This window comes from Aquila chrysaetos, chromosome 8 (genome assembly GCF_900496995.4).
Source record: "Aquila chrysaetos chrysaetos chromosome 8, bAquChr1.4, whole genome shotgun sequence".
Taxonomy (NCBI): Eukaryota; Metazoa; Chordata; class Aves; order Accipitriformes; family Accipitridae; genus Aquila; species Aquila chrysaetos.
Genome location: NC_044011.1, coordinates 32,338,253 through 32,359,135, shown reverse-complemented (window position 1 = coordinate 32,359,135; position 20,883 = coordinate 32,338,253). Strand labels below are relative to the sequence as shown.

The 20,883-nt window shown below is 38.3% G+C and overlaps 1 protein-coding gene across 6 annotated transcripts in view; it reads left to right on the top strand.

The window, feature by feature from the left end:
• PLCB4 (phospholipase C beta 4) overlaps positions 1 to 20,883 on the top strand; it is a 216,140-nt gene that overhangs the window by 151,127 nt on the left and 44,130 nt on the right. For 4 of the 6 annotated variants that reach the window (XR_005933031.1, XM_030021184.2, XM_030021185.2 and 1 more), the window contains 13 exons: positions 1,670 to 1,880; positions 2,524 to 2,617; positions 3,270 to 3,349; positions 3,834 to 3,918; positions 6,472 to 6,562; positions 7,477 to 7,572; positions 9,099 to 9,199; positions 10,960 to 10,995; positions 13,667 to 13,808; positions 14,453 to 14,537; positions 14,756 to 14,880; positions 16,908 to 16,959; positions 19,241 to 19,343. Coding sequence is in view for 5 of the 6 variants with exons in the window: in XM_030021184.2 (XP_029877044.1) it covers positions 1,670 to 1,880; positions 2,524 to 2,617; positions 3,270 to 3,349; positions 3,834 to 3,918; positions 6,472 to 6,562; positions 7,477 to 7,572; positions 9,099 to 9,199; positions 10,960 to 10,995; positions 13,667 to 13,808; positions 14,453 to 14,537; positions 14,756 to 14,880; positions 16,908 to 16,959; positions 19,241 to 19,343 (1,301 nt within the window). In the remaining variant the exon portion in view is untranslated. The remainder of the gene's footprint in view (positions 1 to 1,669; positions 1,881 to 2,523; positions 2,618 to 3,269; positions 3,350 to 3,833; positions 3,919 to 6,471; positions 6,563 to 7,476; positions 7,573 to 9,098; positions 9,200 to 10,959; positions 10,996 to 13,666; positions 13,809 to 14,452; positions 14,538 to 14,755; positions 14,881 to 16,907; positions 16,960 to 19,240; positions 19,344 to 20,883) is intronic. The other 2 variants (XM_041125493.1, XM_041125491.1) reach the window with 1 other exon arrangement.

Sequence of the window (20,883 nt, the reverse complement as noted above, 5' to 3'; positions counted from 1 at the left end):
TCTGCAGTGGCTGTTCTCTGCAGTCTCTTGCCCCTTCTTTTTAGATATAACTTTGCTGTTGAGCAAAATAATTAAGCTCAACACCTTTTTTTGCTAAATAGTGTAGTTTAAGAAACAAGGCTGATGTACAACAAGGCAGTAGCAATAAGCAACTGACTCATCCTCAGTTACGTTTCAGTAACAGAAGGAGTCAGTAAAGCTGAACACGTTAATGCTGTGCAGTTTAGTAACCATAGTCTGCTCAGGAACACCACAAAAGCAAATTCTTCTGCCCGGTCAGTGCATGTCAAAAATAGAAAGGCCCGTCTGTTGAGCACATAGAGCTGTGCTAAGTTGCTGAAGTCTCAGCCATTGTTTTTCTAGGATGCCTGCCCAGCTGTGACTTTTTTCCACTAGACGATGCACTAGAAGTGTGTATTGTGAGATATTTTGTGCTGCTGCTTTTAAGTTCTCAGTGATCAACAAAATAAAAACATTCATGAAGTTGAAAATTCCATTTTGCCCCCTTTTTTTCCCCTTCTTCCAAAACTCAGAATCGGCTGAAAGGATTTGAATAAGACGTTCCAGAACAGTTCACCTCTGGCTGACACCAAGCACAGAAAATGTAAGCTCCGGTAGAGGATTTTTTCAGAAAGCTAGGAGCAGAATGAAAAGCAGGATTACTGGAGTTCTCTGTATAAGAGAAAAGTTGTATTAAACAAAATAAAAATAGGACTGCTGCAACCTGTGCCTTAACAATAGCTGAGTGTTTTATATAACTTTAGGGAAAGCAATCTCCAAATTAGTGCCAGATAACCATTCTCTGCAGTGACTCTTTGTGAGTAATCCCTTCTTCTCTACCCCAGATCATTTTTCAGTCTCTTGGTCACTTTAAAACTGATACTGCAGTACTGATTATTCTTACTGTGTTTTCATTAAGATTTATCCCTTGATTTATATTTTTTATACTTTATGAAGCATATAACAGCAAGGAAATAAGGGAAAGGTGTTATGAATTCTGTCCTCTGAATTACTGTATGTCCCATATTCATTGTAGAAAATGGCTTGCTTTTCATTATAAAGGAATAAACCTATATTTCAAACAGTAAACTTGAAGGTATCTTAGATTTTCGTAATGCATATTCATTTCCAAACGAACATCTGCAAACGTATTCAGGTACACCTCCACTTGTTTTTGTGAGTGGCGAACAGCCTCTGCACATGCTGCAAGCTGATTAACAGCAATGAAGCACAGCCAGGGTAGGACTAAATATGAAAGAGGGGAGAAAAGTACCATAGAAAAGTGGTACATGCAAGCTCAATTTCTGTCTCTGATTCCCAGAGCCCAAAATTCTTGGGAGTATTCTGAGGAGATGTCCCTAGTTATTTGTCATCTTCACATCCTCTTGATGCCCTAGGTCTACTAATGGTGAGTGCTGGACATAGGTTATTGAGCTAGGTGGGCACCTGGTTTTTTTCCTTTGTTATCTGGGAACACAGTGGCAGATTTTGCACCAGGGACACAGTTGCTGGTCAGCTTGGAGAATCGGAAGGGGAGAGCTTCTGTTTGCTTGCAGAAGCCTGCTTAAACATAGCTTTTGTGCTAGGGTTCTTGCTCTGTGAGACAGTTTGATTCCTGCCTGCTATAAATTTCTAGTAGCAATTTACCATGCTTTCTTCTTCCTTCTAGGTGTCATATCAAGTGATGGGTTTTGCAGATACTTGATGTCAGATGAAAATGCCCCAGTTTTCCTAGACCGTCTGGAATTATATCAAGAAATGGACCATCCTTTGGCTCATTATTTCATCAGCTCCTCTCACAATACATATTTAACAGGCAGGCAGTTTGGTGGCAAGTCTTCGGTGGAGATGTACAGACAAGTGCTTTTGGCTGGATGCAGGTTGGGAGCAGGAGATAACATCCTTTAATATTTGTGAATCTAATACTTTAAACCTACATAATATACCTTGGTGGTGATATATTGTATAATTGAATGTATAAATATATTAGTGTGGTTAATGAAAATATATGTATTTAAGACACTTTTTCTCACAAAATAACGTTGAAAGGCAGTGGAATGTAGAAATTAATGTCAGGAGAGAGTTTGTGAGAAAAATAACAGAAGTTTGATGTCAAAATGACAACTGAAGAATTTCAGAGGGCTTTCTGCTTTGTAATTAAGAAGTTTATATGGAAATGAGAATCAGTTTATGATTTCCTGCTTAGTTTCTTGACATACTGGAATATGTCACCGTTAACTGAGTAAGAGAACAAATTAGGGGAGCTAAAAACATTATTGTTCAGGTGTAAATATATTGACCCACACATACCATATTTAAAGTAGTATAAGTTATAAAAGTTATTTAAAAAAAAATGTTATAAAAGTAGTCTGAAATTACACGTGCAGCTTAAAAGGAATTGTGTAGTGCCCCAAACTGCTTTGTAACATACTGCTCCGAACATCACTGCTCAGAACGTGTCCCAAGTAGCTCGCCTGTACCGAAACACTAAGGAAGCTGACATAATTTTTCTTGGGTCTTTAGGTGTGTTGAGCTGGACTGTTGGGATGGCAAAGGTGAAGACCAAGAACCAATAATAACGCATGGAAAAGCAATGTGTACAGACATTCTTTTCAAGGTAAATGCCTGATCTCTACACCTGGCAGTAAGCCCCAGTAGAACCCCCAGGCAAGAATCCGTGCAGGGCACCCTCCTTTCCTCAGTACCCAGATGCTGCTCCCTTGTGACAGACTGACAAATCACGTAGGCACAGTTTCTTGTTCCCAGATCTTAAGGCTTATTTCTGACTCGCATCGTATACCCCGTGTTACATCTGCCTTTCCACAGAAACTGCAGAAAGCACGCTTCCTTCTTTTGCCCCATATTTTCACATTCTGTGGCTCTTTGTACCACAGAATAAATATCTTCTCCATTGTCTGAGAAGTTCCTTAGCTGTGGAAAAAGCCTGAAGATGCAGGAGTTATTCTGGGAGTAGCAGTTCTCCCTAGTAAGAGAAGATGGCAGCAGATCCAGGGGTAGCATTGATGGGTTCGTGAAGCTGCCATCGCTGCTGCAGGTGCAGTGAGGTACCTGTTGTGCACTGAGTCCAGGTTGTTGCAGGGGAACAGAGAAGAATGAGCATACAGTTTGTTCTAGTTCTGGCTTCACTTGGCACATTTGAGACTCAGCTCTGTGTTTCTCAGGGTGGGGTGGAGAACAAATAAATCTCTTTCATTATGATTGTAATTTGATCTGTTCTAATTTGAATCCTATTATTGCATTTTTTATAGGATGTAATTCAAGCCATTAAGGAAACAGCATTTGTTACATCAGAGTATCCTGTCATTCTTTCATTTGAAAATCACTGCAGGTATATGGTGCCCCCCCCCCCCTTTTTATTTTTTAATAGTGCAAAGTATGAGAGAGATGATACAGCTCAAAACTGTATTTTGATTATTATTACTATAATTTGAGTGTACTTGAAAATTGTGTAGGGATACGCAGGTATACTGAATGTCACTTGGAAGAGACTGTACTTTAATATACTAGTCAATCTTTATCTAGCTTAGTAATAGCAATATTTTTATATGTGGTAAAGCTGTGAAATATATTTGGATGTTCCATTAGCTGTGTGGGATTCAGTTAATCTACTTTTTTGGTCTTATTAAATTCATCTATGTCAGATAATAGACTTTTATTGACAGTATAATTACAGCAAAGTGATACTTCTCAGTTGAGAGGAAGTGGGCAGTATATCATCAGGGATGTCTACATTACTTAGTATTATTCCATTTTGCTGAGTAATAGTGATATCTTTTTTATGTTTAAAAATTAACCAACATCATCTTTTCCAGCAAATATCAACAGTATAAGATGTCAAAATACTGTGAAGATCTTTTTGGAGATCTCCTGTTGAAGCAGCCTCTAGAAACACATCCAGTATGTTATATTCTGCCAGTCTTTTTATTTTTTTATATTAGCTATATTTAAAACAGATGATAAACTGGGATCATATCACCTATAGTGCTGTTCACTGCCAGTCCTGTGCTTTCAAAAATGACTAGTGGTTTTGGGTGTCTATGCTTTTTGGTACAAACTTGTCCTTATCTGATTTGTTTAATCTCTTCTGTGCAGGGCTCTGGCGAGCAGCCTGGGGAAATCCATCCCCTTGATGTGTGACGTAGTATCAGCACCTACATAAAATACACCACATACATTGTATTTGCAGGTCATATGTAACTCTGAAATTGCCAGTCACTGTTGAAAACCAATTAATTATAAATTGCATGGTCTCAGCTGAGGAAACCTCTTCTTTCAGCTGCACTTTGCATGCTTCATGCTCCAGATCCTGCAGTTTAGGTGGCCTCCTCTACTGCATTAAGAATTAAATTAAGCATGAAGAGTTCCCTGCAGTCTCATTTGGACTATCAAGGGCACTATAATCTGCATGCACTTCACTCTCCTACATGGCAGGAGATACTAACAGACACTCCTTCACAAACACAATATTTGAGACTTTAATAGCTTGTTACCTAGTGCTTGCAGCTACTTCTCCAGGCCTTCCTTACTCTCCTGAGCAATGCACTTACTGTCTGCCAGCAGCCACCAAAAACCTGTAGCTGCTCTTTAGTGCTGTGGTGGACCACAGCAGAGGACTCTGCCTTACCAGTCAGCTCCTGTCTATGTGAGCCTGGCAAAGGGGGCTCCTGGCATTATCATCTCTAGAGCTGTGCTTTTCTTGGCTTTCCTTGCATGTTGCAGGGACAACAACACACAAGGCTTGGTGAATATCAGGCTGTTGTCCTGAAAAGTGCATCCCAGAGAACTACATCTGTAGCGTTCCTCTGTAATGTATGTAGCACCTTGCCACGTTTCCTCACAAATGACAGCTTCCAGCAGCTTGCAGGGAAGCCTAAAACAGAGCTGGCCAAAGGCTGCCATGCTGCTACCTCAGGGCCCAGTATTTAGCCTCAGCTACCTGTAGTGTGTAGCACTACTGAGCCTTCTGCATTTTGTGTCCATTCCTCCTCATGGGTGAATTCAGTCCCCAGCTGCTCACAAAGCAAATGTTGCAGAGATGGCAGGAGGAGCTTGAAATGCGTGTTTTATGAGTGCTTGGTTTCTGATACCTCTACTAGTCGACTAAGGAGGGCAGACTTGAGAGACATGGCATTGGCTGAAGCAGATTTGGTTTTAAGTAAAAGCAAATATTTGTCCAAATGGGCATCCAACTATGCCCTTGCTTGGGGATGCAGACTGGCATTCTGGAAGCCTGGGGATAAATGAGCTCTGCAGCACTGACACCTAGTGGAATTACAACCCAAGCGCTCTCAGGAGCAATTGTGTTTTCTTTTCATCCGACATGCTGAAACTCCTATGACTGAGCTAGCCTGGTGGTTGTGGATAATCATTACCCTCCTGCAAGGAGGTTTGCACCCATTCTTGTGGGGGGTTGGGTTGGGTTGATTCGGGTTTCTTTGCTCAGTTGTTATTTGTCACTTCCGCTGCTTTTATTTGGTTTTAAGTCATGGTGCTTTGTTCTTTTGTTTCTTTGTCTAGAATGCTGCTTCTTGCCTAGCTCAGAGTTGGGTTTAAGGATAAGAATATCTGAATGTTTCTTCTAAGAATTTTTACTAGTCCTGGAAATATCTTCTTCTCCTGTATCACTTATGGTTCACTGGAAACCGCAGTCCATTATACCAACAACTCCCTGCATAAAATTCTTAGCAAGCCTGAGGTGGAGAGGGTGCTAATTACTGTACCCAAATCTCTGTTTCTTAGCCTCAATGATGTGATAGTGCTTAAATCTGAGGATTTTGGACTTCATCTTTTCTCAGTAATATTTTTTCTCCTTCCCCAAACTGGAACAAACCTTTTAGTAGTAATTCCTTGTGTATGTGAAACTTGCCATTTGTCTTTCACAAATACGGAAGATGTGACCCTGTAGTCCTACCGGCAAAAATAGTCCTCATTACCTAGCTAAGGACTGAGTAGTTTTCCATTTGCCAGTGCCAGCCCATTTCTGCTCTGTAAGTATGTGTGGGCTGCCTCACTTGCATTATTACAGCTTGAAGGAACCATAAAAGGTGACTTATTTAGAGATCAAATGATAATGGGCCAAACTGTAACTTGGATTGTGTGTGAACCGCAGGGAGAGAGGGAAAGTAGGAAATCCTCTTAGGAAGAGTTGCAGGTCACATCCATGCCCGCTGCTAGGCAGGAGAGAGTTTTGACCAGTGCAGCTGAGGATGACGTAGGCCAGTGTGCTGGCTTCAGCTAGCAACATTTACCTGAGCACAGCTTTCCCATGGGACAGGGAAGAAGCAGAGGAGACAACGTAACTGCAGTCATACTACCTCCCAGGGTTGTGCCTGAGGTGGCACTGCTTGTTCACTGCTCCTTACCATTGCTTCCCTAAAGTCAAAATCCCAAATAGGGATACAAAGAGGCCAAATAGGTGTTATTAAGCCTTTTCTTGAAATTATTTTACAGCTTGATCCAGGTAAAGCCTTACCTTCACCTAATGACCTCAGAAGAAAGATTCTCATAAAGAATAAAAGGTTGAAACCTGAGGTAGAAAAAAGTAAGTAAAGCTTGTCAAGTATTAAATTAAACAAAAGTCCAGATAGATACAAATAGACTTTGTTATTAAAGTTTCCAAATTGCTTGTACTTTAGTGTTGGAAGAATATTAATTATATGTAAAATGACACTTTGTTTGCCCTTGTGTTTCATATGAGTGCCAGAGCCTAGGCCTTGATATCAGCATGCAGCACAGGTGTAGATAGACCTAGAAATGTAATCCTGGGACTTTTATCAGATTGCTTGTTGAGCTAAAACATAATGCAGATAAAATCCCTTGTAAATTGTGCCTACTCTGGTATGTTTGCCTTGCTGTGTTTTTCCAGGATAAGCATAAAATGAAATGGAATTTCAAATTGCTGCTCTTGCTGTTGTTGCCAGTTCTGATATTTATCTTCTTTCAGTAATAATAATGTTGCTATGTTAGTTTCCAGTATGGCTGTAGTGATAAACCCTGGTCCTTGTCCATTCAAAGATAAGCATGCAGACCTTCCACTGGCTTCAGTCATACATGATTGTGTTCATACTGTGTAAATGAAGTGCACATGGGAACATAGTTGAAAATCCAAGCACTTTGCTGCCATTTGCATAGATCAAGCACCAAAGAGATAGCTGTCTATTTATTCTTTGAAGAAGTAATATGCTTGCTCCAAAGATGTTTGAAGTCTATGGAAATGTTTTTCTTAACTTCAGTGAGCTTTGGTTACAGCCCTTACTGACCGCTTTTCAGATCTAACAACAGTGTATGTCTAATGATGCTCTTACTCTGTAAAATCTTATTGCTAACTGAAAACTTAGAGAACCCATTAAATAAAAGTAGCTCTCGGGATCAGAGAATCATTTATGATTGTTCTCATGTATTTGTTTGTGCTACAAACTGTTCATGTCATGACTAATTTATTTTTCTTATTAACAGAACAGCTTGATGCTCTGAAAAAGATGATGGAGGCTGGGGAAACTTCTGCTCCTGTAAATATCCTAGAGGATGATAATGAAGAAGAAATAGAAAGTGGTGAGGATTTCATAGAGGAGGCTCTCAAACATTGCCTGTGGTAAATCAGTAGACTGGCACGAGCACGTTACTCACATGCCCGTGGTCTGTGGCAGCAGCAGTAAGTCTGGGCTCAGTGCAGGACCATTTATACAGACCTCCAGCCTTACCATCTCATCTCAGATACATACCACAGCTGCTCCTGGCTCTGTGGCAGGCTGTGGTAGGAACGTGAGTTCAGTTGGTGGTACTAGTGGTAATTTTTAACTTCCACTTACTGTTCAGAAGTCATATTGGAGCAGCAACCAAGTCAGATTTTCACTGTGTGTATATGTGTGTGTGTGAGAGACTGGGAAGCTGTGATCTTTGCTTTGAAAACAGATTTTGTCACTATTTTTAATACTTGTGTCAATATCCAATTGGATTATTGCATTATACTTTATAAGGATAAAATGAGGGATAGGATTTTTTCTGCCAAGCTTCAGATATCTTCAGCATAAACATCTAGCTCTGAGCCAGTGATGTGGAATGTGTTTATGGCCAAGAGATTAAAACAGACATTCACCTTGTCTGTTTTAAATGTCCACGCTCAGAAGAGGTAAATCATGCATTGCCTGCAATTGTCTGAACCAAGGTACTGGCCTGTGACCGATGTCATGCTGAATGACCCAACTTTAGCCTACCCCTTGGTAGGCTTGGTCCTTTCCTTGTTTTGTTTTTTTTTGGTTTTGTTTTGTGGTTTGGTTTTTTTGTTGTGGGTTTTTTTTTTTTCCACTAGTACAAAGCCACTGCTGTTGCAGTCAGTAGAGGTCCTCTTGAAAGATACTCTTTGTGATCCAAATCTTGGTATCTGTCCTTGCAGTGCTAAAAAAGACTGAAGTACAACAGTTTTTTGGCAAGGCCTCTCAGTATCTTTCTTCAGGTGATCAAGGACCACAGAGGAGATTCTGTTGTTTTGCAGGCCGATTTCCATTGGAATGCTTATTTCTAATAGTGTTCTTATTGTGCTGTTATTAATTATGTGCTAGACTACCAAGAGGCTCAAATAAGTATTTTCTAAAATTATTGATTAAATCCATATGAATAATGTGATTAATGGTTTTGTGTCTGTAAGAGGCCTTTTTAGCTTCTTTTGAGTACACTAGGTTCTAACGGAAAATCACCTTAAAAGCAAATGAAAACAATTCTCTATAACGTAAGAAAATTCTAACAATGCACGTGAGAAACTTGGACACCAGCAGCTTTTTACATCTTTAAATAAAAGAACTCTGTCATCATTTCTTGTTATTTCCCCAAGCCTATTGGTTTTTTTTTTTTTTACACTTTTGCTAAGCAAATTACTGATTCCTTCAAAAATACAGTAAATAAAATTTCTCTTACTAACCATGTCAAAGCTGTAAGAATCTCAGGCCTTAGCTGTAATTTACTACTAATGCTTGGGAATCTAATACCCTGGATTTTATTTCTGTTTTTAAAAAATGCCTCATGTCTCACACAGAACCAGCAGTTGCTGGTTTTTGCACTGATCCTTTTTCTTTTCTGTGCAGCTGACCAGGAAGAAGAAGCTCATCCAGAGTACAAATTTGGAAGTGACCTTACTGTAGATGATTACAGTCAAAAAGAAGCTGTTGCCATCAGTGTTAAAAAGGTGGGATTGCTTCTTATATATATTTCTTTGGAAGCTTTCCGTGGAGGTAGGTGTAAAAGACGCTCTGTTTTGTGGAAGCATCACAGTACATGTTGTCAGAAGAATCAAACCTGAGATCTTCACCAGATTCCTAACCTTTAGGCTCATAAGATGACAAAATTTTGTAGCCAAAAATACTCTCTGCTTGTTCAGGTAGAATACTCATTGAGGAAACAGAATCAGTATGTAGGAAAACAGTATACAAGTGGAGGATTTGATGAAAAATACTAATTAAAGGCAGCAAGCAGTTTCCTGCTCCTGCCTCTGATATTTTACTTTGCATCTCAGTTGCAGAGCCCTAATATGAGGTCGAATATCAGCTTCCTTGCTCAGCAGTGGTTTTTTGGAAGGTTGCATCCTGTGTCTTCATTACAGGGATTCCCTCGGTCATTTTATATTAACTCTTAGGGTAGATTCTCCCTTCTACCTGCAGCAGTGAAGGCAAAATAGGACAACGATTCCCCAGTGGGGTGGTATGGCAGTGGGGCTATACCAGAGAGCCAGCTGGCAGACAGGGTAAGAGTCCCCATTATTTCACTCATACCTGATTTGGTACAGTTTATCAGTCTGTGCTCAGTAACTTGAATATTACTTGACAGTAATTAGATACAGAATATTGGAATTCAAAACTAAGCCTGCTCTGGCACTGAAGGCATTACTGTTGCTTGCTATAGGGAAAAAAAAAAAAAACCAAAATATATGTGAGTGCTAAGGTACCTTATCAGATCATGCTTCTCTGTCACTCAGGTATTTTGGCCACTTTTCTCCTGCCTGGCTACTTTTGGATCTTACTCCAGACAGAAGTATAGATACGGAAGATCCTTCATAGCATAGATTGCCCTTGGGCAGTATGTCTCTAGCAGTTATCACCGAGACATCAGACCTGCCTTCTTGGTCTCTCTTCAAGTCAACATCTTTGCTTCTTCACTACTTCTATGAATCCTCCCACTGAAGTATTGTTTAACTTCTTTGCTCTAGGGCTGGTTTCACTTACTAAGTCAGCTGGTCCTTAACTACCTGAGTGTTTTGGGGTTTGGTGTTTTTTGGTTTGGTTTGGTTTTGTTGGGGGGGGGGGGGGGGGGGGGGGGTGGGTTGGTGGTTCAGATTAGTCACTCATCCTCAGCATATGCCCTTGGGTAACTTCTCTGCTTCTTTGCTGATCAGTGACTCGATCTTTAGGAATGTACGTTTAGTGCCAAGTCAACATTTATCTAAGATTCTCAGTAGTGGCAACTTGTAATTGAAGATAGACAGCAGACTGTCCCATTGCGTATAACATCTTGAGATAGGCCTTTTCCAAATGCGGACATTGAAAGCACAGTTTACAGCGGTCTTAACCCTTAAGTTTTCAGAGTCTGGGCAGTTTGCGTATCCGGATCAGATGATCTTTTGTGTTGTCTTGGTGTGTCACTCTTTCTTTCTTCTCTGAAACTTTGTGTCCCCAGCATCTAGTGATAGCACTAGTTTGGGCTTAACTGTCTGGCATCCCCCCTCCTATTCCCATTGCTATCTAGCTGTTGGAATTTCATATCTTGTATACCCAAATTTGAAATAAACTGCAAATTTTTGCAAGTGTATGGGACAGATGAGCCACACAGGAAGGTGGAAAAGGGTATGCTTTTTCTAAATGCATTAACTTTTTGAGGATTTTTTTTTTCCTTACTTTGAGTGTTTCCTATTGCTTTTTCTTTGGGTAATGTATATATATTTTTTTCCCTTAGGCTGTTGAAGATTCTGAGCAAGAAAACAATAAAAAGGTGACACATAGGATGTTATGTAGTTTATTTTATTACTTTATATATAACATACATATTTCTTACCATGCATTCTTAGTGGTTTAACAACTTTATGCTCGGTTTCACTGCACCTACAGAGTATTTTTGAAAGTGACTCTACCTCCTCTTGTCATCTAGGGTTTCTTCTGCTGTACTTTTATACTGGGGTTAGGGCTGTCAGAAAATTTGGGGACAGACAGGAGTGCGTGACTTTTGCCTGCTTAGAAGTGTCTGATCTCAGTCTCAAATGTCATGCACTGCGAAACAGCAGTTCTTTGAATGGTGTTGAGATGTATCATCCCTGCTTCTTTTTTTTCCTCATCCCTTACCCTGACTGCACTTTGTTTTCCTCTCTCTTTTTCTTCCTTTTGCTTTCCCTTGGGACTTCTGCATTTATCTTCTCCCAGGAATCCCTTCTGTAAGACTCTTCCCACCTCCTTCTGCTCTCCTCTTCCTCCTCCTCCTCTTCTCTCATTAAAGCTGCTCCTGTTCCTAACCACACTTTGTTTCAGTCTGTGTTGTTTTCTAAGTGGGTTCTGCTTCTTTTCTTGAGGGGTGGGAGGTGTAAATAATGTAGAGAGATCAACTTTCTCCCGTTGTTTTCTCTAGCCCCTAAAAGGGTCATGTGCTGTTGTAACTATTCCTTTGTTTCAGTAGGCTTTAAGAGACATTCATCCTTACCCTTTCTAATCCATAGTTTTAAAATTGTGAACACTGCAAAGGGTATAGCCCATTTACTATAAAAATTATGGGTCTGCAAGTAAAAAAGATAAAATCAATGACCAGTAGATTGTCTTAGAACATTGTCTTAGAGCTAGCTTGTCAGTAATGCAGTCATACAGCTATAGTCTGCAGGATACTATTGCCTTGGCACTAAGGAATGCATAATCCCTTTGACTTCCTTTTCACTGTGATTCATTACTTAGATGTTTATGGATCAAGATAGTAAACTACGATTAGCAATTGTCAGCAGTCAGCAAGAAGCACATTGAAAGAGCCTGGGTTTTAGAAGAGGGGTGGTCAGTTCTTCCTGAATTATTGGCCTTCCAAAAATGAAGACACTGAAAAGGACTAGTTCCTTTGAAGAAATTTGGCCTTAATTTGTTCAAAACTCTATTAACAAGTATTGGCAATGTCTGTATTTTACTAATAAAGGGATGTCCATTTGGCTTATTTAGGGAAGAGATCTGTTAACCCTCTATATGTGGATTCCTGAAAAGCAGTTGGATTGAGCCCTGGTGATCAGCATTAAAATATGGTATCAGTTTGATTTCATGGGCCACTGGAAGTTTAATTCAGTCTAATATGCACATAAAACAATGTGTACCTGGACTCATTCTGATAACTCAGCTATTCTATGCAGTCAGAAAATGATGTTCCTTGTGACTATAATTGTCTTATCATATCAAGGCATAAATTGTTTCACTTCACATGGAATTTGTTTTTTTTAAATGTGTCCGCACAATACGGCACATAGAGGTATATGCCCATAATACGAGCAAGTAGTTTTACATTTGCTTTACTCTCCCATCTCCTGAGTAAATGAGTTGCAGTAGTGTAGGTTCTGTGAACCGCATTCTTCTTCCATGAGAAAGGGCTTTGCGGTGCTTCCTGTTATTGACTATTTCCTGATACAATAATGAAGGAGAACTTTCTGACAAACACAGGTTGCATTCTGAAAATAAAAAGCTGTAATTTTTGAAAAGACTTAGTACTTCCTTGCAGAAGTTCACTGTCAGCCTACAATACATTAGATTTTTTGGTAATGGTTCACCAGTTTGGTAACTGGGCACTGGAGAACAAGCAAAAATGTTTGTGGGAAAAATGCCATTAACAGTAAGCCTTGCAGAGTTTGCTTAGATTGACAGAGAACTTTCTTTTTCTTTCCTTTCTTTCAGTGAAAAGTATGTCTTTCAAACTGTTTTAGGGAAAGGAAAAAGTTGGATGTGTAGATCCACATGAGAAGCACTTCCTGTTGAGGGCTTCTAGCAGATGAGATACTTTTAGAAAACTTTTGAAGTTCTGTTATAGTGCATCTTTATGTGAATGATGGATTCAGATTTTTATCATTTTAAGTGGCTAGGAGTATGAGCTTGGTACTGTCTCTCTTGTTGGTCTTGTGTGACGTGTGTTTCTCCAATGAAGGTTGCAATCCCTATATTTTGGTCTGCTTTTATTAGTAAAGATTAGCAATTGAACTTATTGGTGTTTTGATGTTGAGAAAGTTCTACTTGGTTCCAAGCATGCATTACCCTACCACAGTTGCTATCAGAAAATGTGTATTAAATCACAATTCATAGGAATTTATTTGACAAAGATAGATCATTGTGTCCCACCATTGTTCAGTCTGTTGTAATATTTATCTTTTATCCCAAAGTTATCCTACTAACATCATGTAATATTTACCCACTGCTTAGGAGTTTTTCTATCATCAGTCCTTTTGCATGCATCCTGTAACATTGAGAGTGTTTGGTGCACATATTATAAGAAAATAAATCTTAATTTGTGACATTAAATTTCCACTTTTCTTGTATTAATTTGCACTTTCTTTAACTTTCTGCAGATTTGGGTATAATTTTGTATCACATTTGAAAATTCCAACAATAGTGTTTGCACACACAAATAGCGATTATTCTTTTTAATGTGTTTTCAGGGTTTAGTAACTGTTGAAGATGAACAAGCGTGGATGGCATCTTACAAATATGTAGGTGCCACAACCAATATACATCCATATTTATCAACAATGGTCAACTATGCTCAACCTGTAAAATTTCAAGGTTTCGATGTAGCAGAAGGTAACATAAAAGGTTGAATGACATAGAAGTATTTGTCTGCTTATTCTAGGTAGTTTTTTTAATCTCTACGTTTCCTGAGTTTAGAAATGGTGTAAGACTTTTGTAGTTTAATGACCGTCATCAGTATATTTTTAGATCTCTGTTTCCTTGAATGTAAAGTTAGCATGTTATTCCATTGGTCATCCACACGGAGTCACTAAATTACTGGGAGAATATGAAGCTGTTGAAGTTGATTATATTCCATACGCCCTTTCAACTAAAGTGCTTTTTTTAGTTCATCTTTCTGTAAAGTAAGGTGAGCGTGATTTGTCACAGTGGTCAGCAGTTAGCTGATGCTTTCATATCGCACACTAGACCATTGACCATGTTACTTTGCCTTATCTAGCCACACAACCCAGGCTCTGAATAACAATTTTGTCCTAAACAAAAAATGAAAGTTTTGTTGATTTCCAAGGAAGTGCAAGAAAAAAGCAAGTCAGAAATATTATGAAATTTCTCTTCAGTATAATTTAATCCTGTGAGTGACAGATAAAGGGGAAACAGACCAGAATTTGCTATATCCTGCTATTACGTATAGTGCATGATTTTGAATTCTGATTTGTCATTACAGAAGTGTTTTAAAATGTCTTGTCTTTTCTTTGTAGAACGTAATATTCATCATAATATGTCCTCTTTCAATGAATCAGTTGGACTAGGATATTTGAAGACCCATGCCATTGAGTTTGTGAAGTATCCTTTCACCTCCTCATACCACTTCTCTACTAATGCTACAAATAAAAAACAAGCTTATCTTTCTAGATTTAGTGTTCCACGTCCATACAGGAAAAGGGAAAGTAGCTCCTAGGATGAAAAATAGTAAGATTAATGTAAGAAATATTGAAGATACCAGGATATGACTATACGTTTCTGTGATGTTTTTATTTCATTTTCCTTGATGAATTATACAGTTATAATAAACGACAAATGAGTCGGATATACCCAAAGGGAGGCCGAGTGGATTCCAGTAATTACATGCCTCAAATTTTCTGGAACGCTGGCTGCCAGATGGTCTCACTGAACTATCAGACCCCAGGTAGGCAGCAACGACCAGTGAACCTCAATCCTAAAGAATGGCTTGGGCAGTAACTCTCAAACAGATGCCATGGATTTGCTTCTGGCATTTTTTGAGGAAACGGACATATGGCTAAGTAATATGGTGGGGTGGAATTATGGAAGCGTAAGACAAGGAACAATAAAAATGCCATACATAGGAGGAAAATTCAGTCCCCTTTCATGGAAAAATAATAGAGTACTGTAACTTCTCACATAAGTGATAATGTTTTATTAATAAAAAGTGTGAATTACAGGGAAGTCACTGTTTTCACAAAACATAGCTTTAGCACAGTTGGGTGCATGTCTGCAAAGTAAAGATGGAGCATACAAATTAAGATGGTAAAAAGTAATGACTATGTGCCAAATGCATTTCTAGACCAGTTATTGTGAAGTGTTAGAGAGTCGTGTGTTCAGCATAAGAGAATGGGATCTGAAATCCCAGCTGAGAAAATGATGCCAGGGAATGTAAATGCCTCTCCACAGTGTAAACTGAGAGGAGATGTATTGTTCCTGTTCCGTGAAGGTGTGAGTATAACTAACAGGGTAGGGGTTTGGTTTTTTTGGTTGGTTGATTGGGTTTTTTTTAATTAATCTAGGAATGTTTTCAGTCGTATATTTAACAGACCAGTTTTTCCATTTTGTTTTTCTAGCTGTGATAATGTTTTTGTGCTTGCTCCCCGCGCCCCGCCCCCCCCCCAGCCCTGAACGGTGTCTTTGGTACTGCAGGCACTGCTAATGATCATACCCTGAGTTCTGTCCTGCAAAGCTTTGCACTGATTTCACTAGCTGAGGAAGCAAGAGAAAGCTGTACTGGAATACACTGCTTGTAAAGCACTCCACTGGACACAATATGGAGGTTGGAGCAGATATGCAAGCTTCAGTCTGCTCCTAAGACTGCCTCTGCCCACTGCATGTCATTCTCAACCCCTTTATATTGCAAAATAAGAGTGGTAATTGTATAATTGGAAGTGAGCGACTTTCCTGTGTTAGTCTTCTATGATCCAGCTGTGCTGTCAGGCTGAAGAATAATTGAGGAAATACAAGTTAAAGCTGTCCAGTAAAGTGAATAATAACTGTTATGATCATATGAGAAACTTGTGTTTTGTGTAACAGAGAACATACAGAAAAGATTTTGTTCCCTTTTGAAGGTGGAGTCTGTTGGGCAAGAGAATACCTGTGTTATCGTTAGAAAAGGATATTGTATTCTAGTGTAATTGGAAACCTGCAGGAAAACATGTTATTTTTTACAGAGTCTGGGAGAGGGTTGGATGGGAGAGGGGTTGTTATGTGTTTACTGTCTGTTTTTATATACACGTGCCGTAATAATGCATTGAATAAAACTCAGATGCTTTAAATATTAAAACTAAGCAATGCTTCTGTGATCTTTGTGATTTCTTTGTGTGGTATTTTATTCAATTAAGCCCATAGAAAACCAGTGTGATAGTCATCTCAAATTCTTTAAGATGTCAGGATACAGACAGCATCATTGGAAGTAGTTGTCAATGGTCATTGTAGAGAAATACATACTTCTAGGATATCTCATCTGGTATATTTTATATGTCTGCCTTAGGCTGAGTTTAATTGCACTGTTAAAGTGCCTGTATGCCTCCGTTATTCAAAGTGATTCTAGATCACTAGCAGAAATGAAGACATCTATACTCTAGATGCCAACAGTTAGATGATGGAAATCCCATCCTAGGCGCTTTAACATGACAACAGTCTAATGCTTCTCTGCCTATCAGGTGTGTTTGAATTCAGGGAGAGACTGTTTTCTAAGCACAGAATAGACTGCAGCTTGGTTGATAAAGCGTTTATTACTGTGAAGAAATGTGAAGTTTTCCTATTGCTTCCTTTTATTTCTTAGATGTGTGTGTTTTATGTGCATTAAATTTAATTTTTATTTAAGCTGATTATTCTGGACAAACAGTCATTTTCTTTTCTAAAAAGGATTGTTCATGATCTGCGTTATTCAGAAGGAAAGATAGTAAATTTTTTCTCTCTTGACAGATTTAGCAATGCAGTTGAATCAAGGAAAATTTGAATATAATGGATCATGCGGGTGAGTGATATGATTTAAACTGTTGTCATTGTGTATCCAAATCCTTTACTACTATGGTTTTAATAAAATTTTGTCACTGTTAATTATGTGTTACAAAAGAAAAATGGGATGCTAGGTGAAGAGTAGAAATTAGCAGAATTCAGGGGGAATTATCCCCTGCGAGGAGGTATTCTGCTGAATATGCTTTTTAACTATGCCCAGTTTTTAAAGATGAGATAGAAGAGGCTTTGTGTACCAATTATGAAGAAGATCATGAATATGATACACAGTTACTTAAATACATCTTCAGCTTCTGTTCTCAATCTTTCTTTGAAGCTATGCCTCAGAATGGAGATTCATTGCACAGTTCACAGAATTGCCAAATTGACTTGGACAGGTTGAGTCTTAATACATAGGGAACATTTTTTTAATCTGTGTACTTTAGCTGGAGAGCAGATTTCACACAGAATACTGAAGTGTTTCATCTCTCCAAGTTCTTGCTCATGACTTTTGCATGAAAAGGGATGCTCAAGTGATGTTGATGGATTTTTCTCAAATGTTGAGTTTATAGCTTAATAGGATAGGCTGATCATTAACATCAAGAGAAAGGAGAAGTTTGATGAATTATAGGAAATGACAGTCCAGAAACACATTAAAATCTGCACACTCATCCTGGGAAGAAACAACTCTTTTACTAATGCAAATCTTATTCAGGAAGAAAATCTGAGTAGATGAAGCTTGGTAAAATTCCTCATCTGCAGAATGGGTAACGTAGTGCTTTGCCACACCATGCTTTTATTTTGGTTGTGAACTCTCCAGCTAGAGGCTGTTGGGACTGACGAAGGTGCAGTCTCTGGTTGTTTCAGTCAGAACAACAAAAATAGAAGAAAACCAAAGTTTTTTTTATGGCAGAGTATGGTTCCTTTCTTGTTTGACCCACAAGCCTAGTAAAAGAGCACCTATTCACTCTTGCCCAATGCTCGGAAGGACAGGCATCATTATCAACTAAATTCCTTGATTCTTATGTCAGTCTTCTGGTATTACAGTAATATAGTGGTATATTTTTATATGCATTATAAATGTCGTGCTGTTTCAGTCACAGAAAACACGCAGGGCAATGAAAGTTAAAAAAATTACATTTCCTTCTGTCTGTACTCCTTTTTTTCTCTGATTTACAGTTTTCATGCTGGTGAAACAAGATTGAGTCACTCCAGCTTCAGCGTTTTTTATTTCAGCAGGCCTGAAGCAGAGGCTAAGGATGTTTCTGATTAGTTCCCTATTGCCCATAACGTACTTTAATATAATATTATAAAATCACACAGATTTATAACATAAGAAAAATGAGAAATATTACTTTCCTAAACAGAAACCACATTGTGAAAAAATGGGAGAAAACATTGACATTCTTTCCATTGGAATTTTTCCAGCATTTTTTAATTATTTCTGAATTCTGTCTAGGTCTTTATAACGTTGTGTACCAGTGATTCACTAGAGAGACTAAGGGTGGATAAAAAATAATCTTCTAGCAGCTGTTGTCTGTCAGGGCTGTAGAATTAGCAAGATGATTCCAGTTTACATGTTTTCTTCCACCAGTGGAAGAGAACCCCTGTCATGTGTAGGACAGCATTTCTGTGATCAACCATTACTTTATTTTGATGGCAGAATCCTTGGGTTTTGATTCATCAGGGCATGTATTGGCTTCATTGATATGTTGATCCAGTGTATAGTCCTCAGGGATGTATTGTAAGTGTTATTATGGTAGTACCTTTCATGCTACTATAATTAACAATCTGTCAGCACTGACATTATCAGCTGTTTCCCCCAAGGTTTTACAACTGAGATGAAAAAATTAGCTTCAAGCTGAAATTCATTGTATGAGTCTTGACTCTATGGAACTGCTTAATTTAAAAAAATAAAACTGAATAAGCCCTCTGTATTTTTCCAGTGTTAAAGAATTAAAACAAATGAGAGCATCTACTTTTTATTATATGATAACTTGCTGAATTTTTAAAATTATTTTGAAATGTCCTTTATTATATTACATTTACTTTCATCTTGAAATCCAGGGTTGATTTCATCTCTCAGTAGCTGGTGATTCAAAATTAAGATTAACATATATCTGTATTCTAGACAACTATAATATTTCCTTTTACTTTCTCACACTTGCAGCTCAAATGATAGTCTGTATTTTACAGTGCTGTAGAAGAGTTCATTGTTTAAAGTTAGAATATCCATTCTATTTGTATTTAATACAATTTTAATTTCCATACGAGAATAATTTTCTTCTTTTTCTTGAAATAAGGTATCTACTTAAACCAGATTTCATGCGACGACCAGATCGAACATTTGACCCTTTCTCTGAAACTCCTGTAGATGGTGTAATTGCTGCAACGTGTTCTGTGCAGGTAAAACAGCAGCAGGCAAACTTCTGTCATGTTATCACATCTAAAATCACTTTTAAATGTCAACAGGAATAGGATATCTACAGAAAATGTGTTCAGATTGTGTGGATTTCATCAGATTGTTTCCATTGGTTTTTTTTATATTGCTAGCTAAGACATCTATGTTTACTTGATCTGAGTGGAACATGATAGAATTAGAAATGGTTTGTTATTACACATTATCACTGCATTTTAACCCCCCTCATGCTCTTTTTGAATTAACATCAGCACACAAAAATAAATAAATGAGTGAAGTTCATTTCTGTGGACAGTATGAAATTATACAAACATCAGTTATCACCATAGAGCATGAAGGAATGTATGCACACATGGACAGAGTATTTTCAAATAAGTAGAGAAAAATGGTTCATGTGATGGAGGTCCTTACTTTGGAGTTATCTATGAGTTACAAAGTCCATAAAACTTCTGTTGTAGCTCTAAAGCATGGTTAGGTGTCACGTTTTGGAAGGAGGCTGACAATTGTAAAACCTGTTTTGTGACTTGACACTCTGTCTTTGCTCAAATACCCTATGTGCAGCTTAACAAAAAACTTAAGCTGTCAGTTATCGCTTTCTATGGGCAGCATGGAAATTTCAAACTCTCTCCGACCAAGGGTTCATTGTGCATTCTAGATATTTAACTAAGTTTCATTTGCACCTTCAGAAGAACAAAAACTTTTTATTTAATGTTAATGACAGTACAATCCCTCCAAGAATAAAGTGGGATCTGGTGGTGGTAACATGAGTTGAAGTATCACTAGAGATAGTTCTTAGATCACGTATTTTGCCACTTGCTCTTCTTGTGTGACTAAAACTAGTATAAAATTCTGTACAAATTCTGTTGTAAAGGAGTTGAGTAGACCGAAGCCAGTGATGGTACCCCTCAGCCCCATAGCTTTTCAGAATTGCTATCCAGAGTGTTCCCTGGAAGAATGTTAGATCATGAAAAGAAAAGGACTTGAAATGAGCTTAGGTCTGTGAAATTGTGTTTCAGGGTTTTTTTTATTTGCTCCTTGATCATAGTAATGAAAACATGAGCTGTATTTTTAAGTAGTAGATTATCTTGATGGAGTAAAAATTTTCCCTGGAGTAATCACCTGTTGTGGCTAGGTTAATCTTGACTTGGAGTAAAATTGCAACAAATCTTCATATACATAACAATATAGAGGAGTCATGTGGGTTTTTTGTTTGTTTGCTTTTTAAGCATCCTACACTTCACAGATACATAATATGGAGTTAGGCTGACGTGATTAGTTTAAAACCTTTACCTAAGCGAAAGCAGAGCAATAGCTTCCTTTCACCTCTTTGTTGTCAAGACATATAATAGATGGCAGTGCTTCTGAACAGAAAGTTTAAAGTTGCAGAATAGCAGTGCCCAATCTGGTTGTTTCATGCAATATTTTTCACTAATAGAGTGAACGCATCTGTGAGACATCGGCTAATTGGGCTGACTGACTTAAAAGTGTTAATACCATAGCACACTGAGTGCAATCATTTCAAATTAA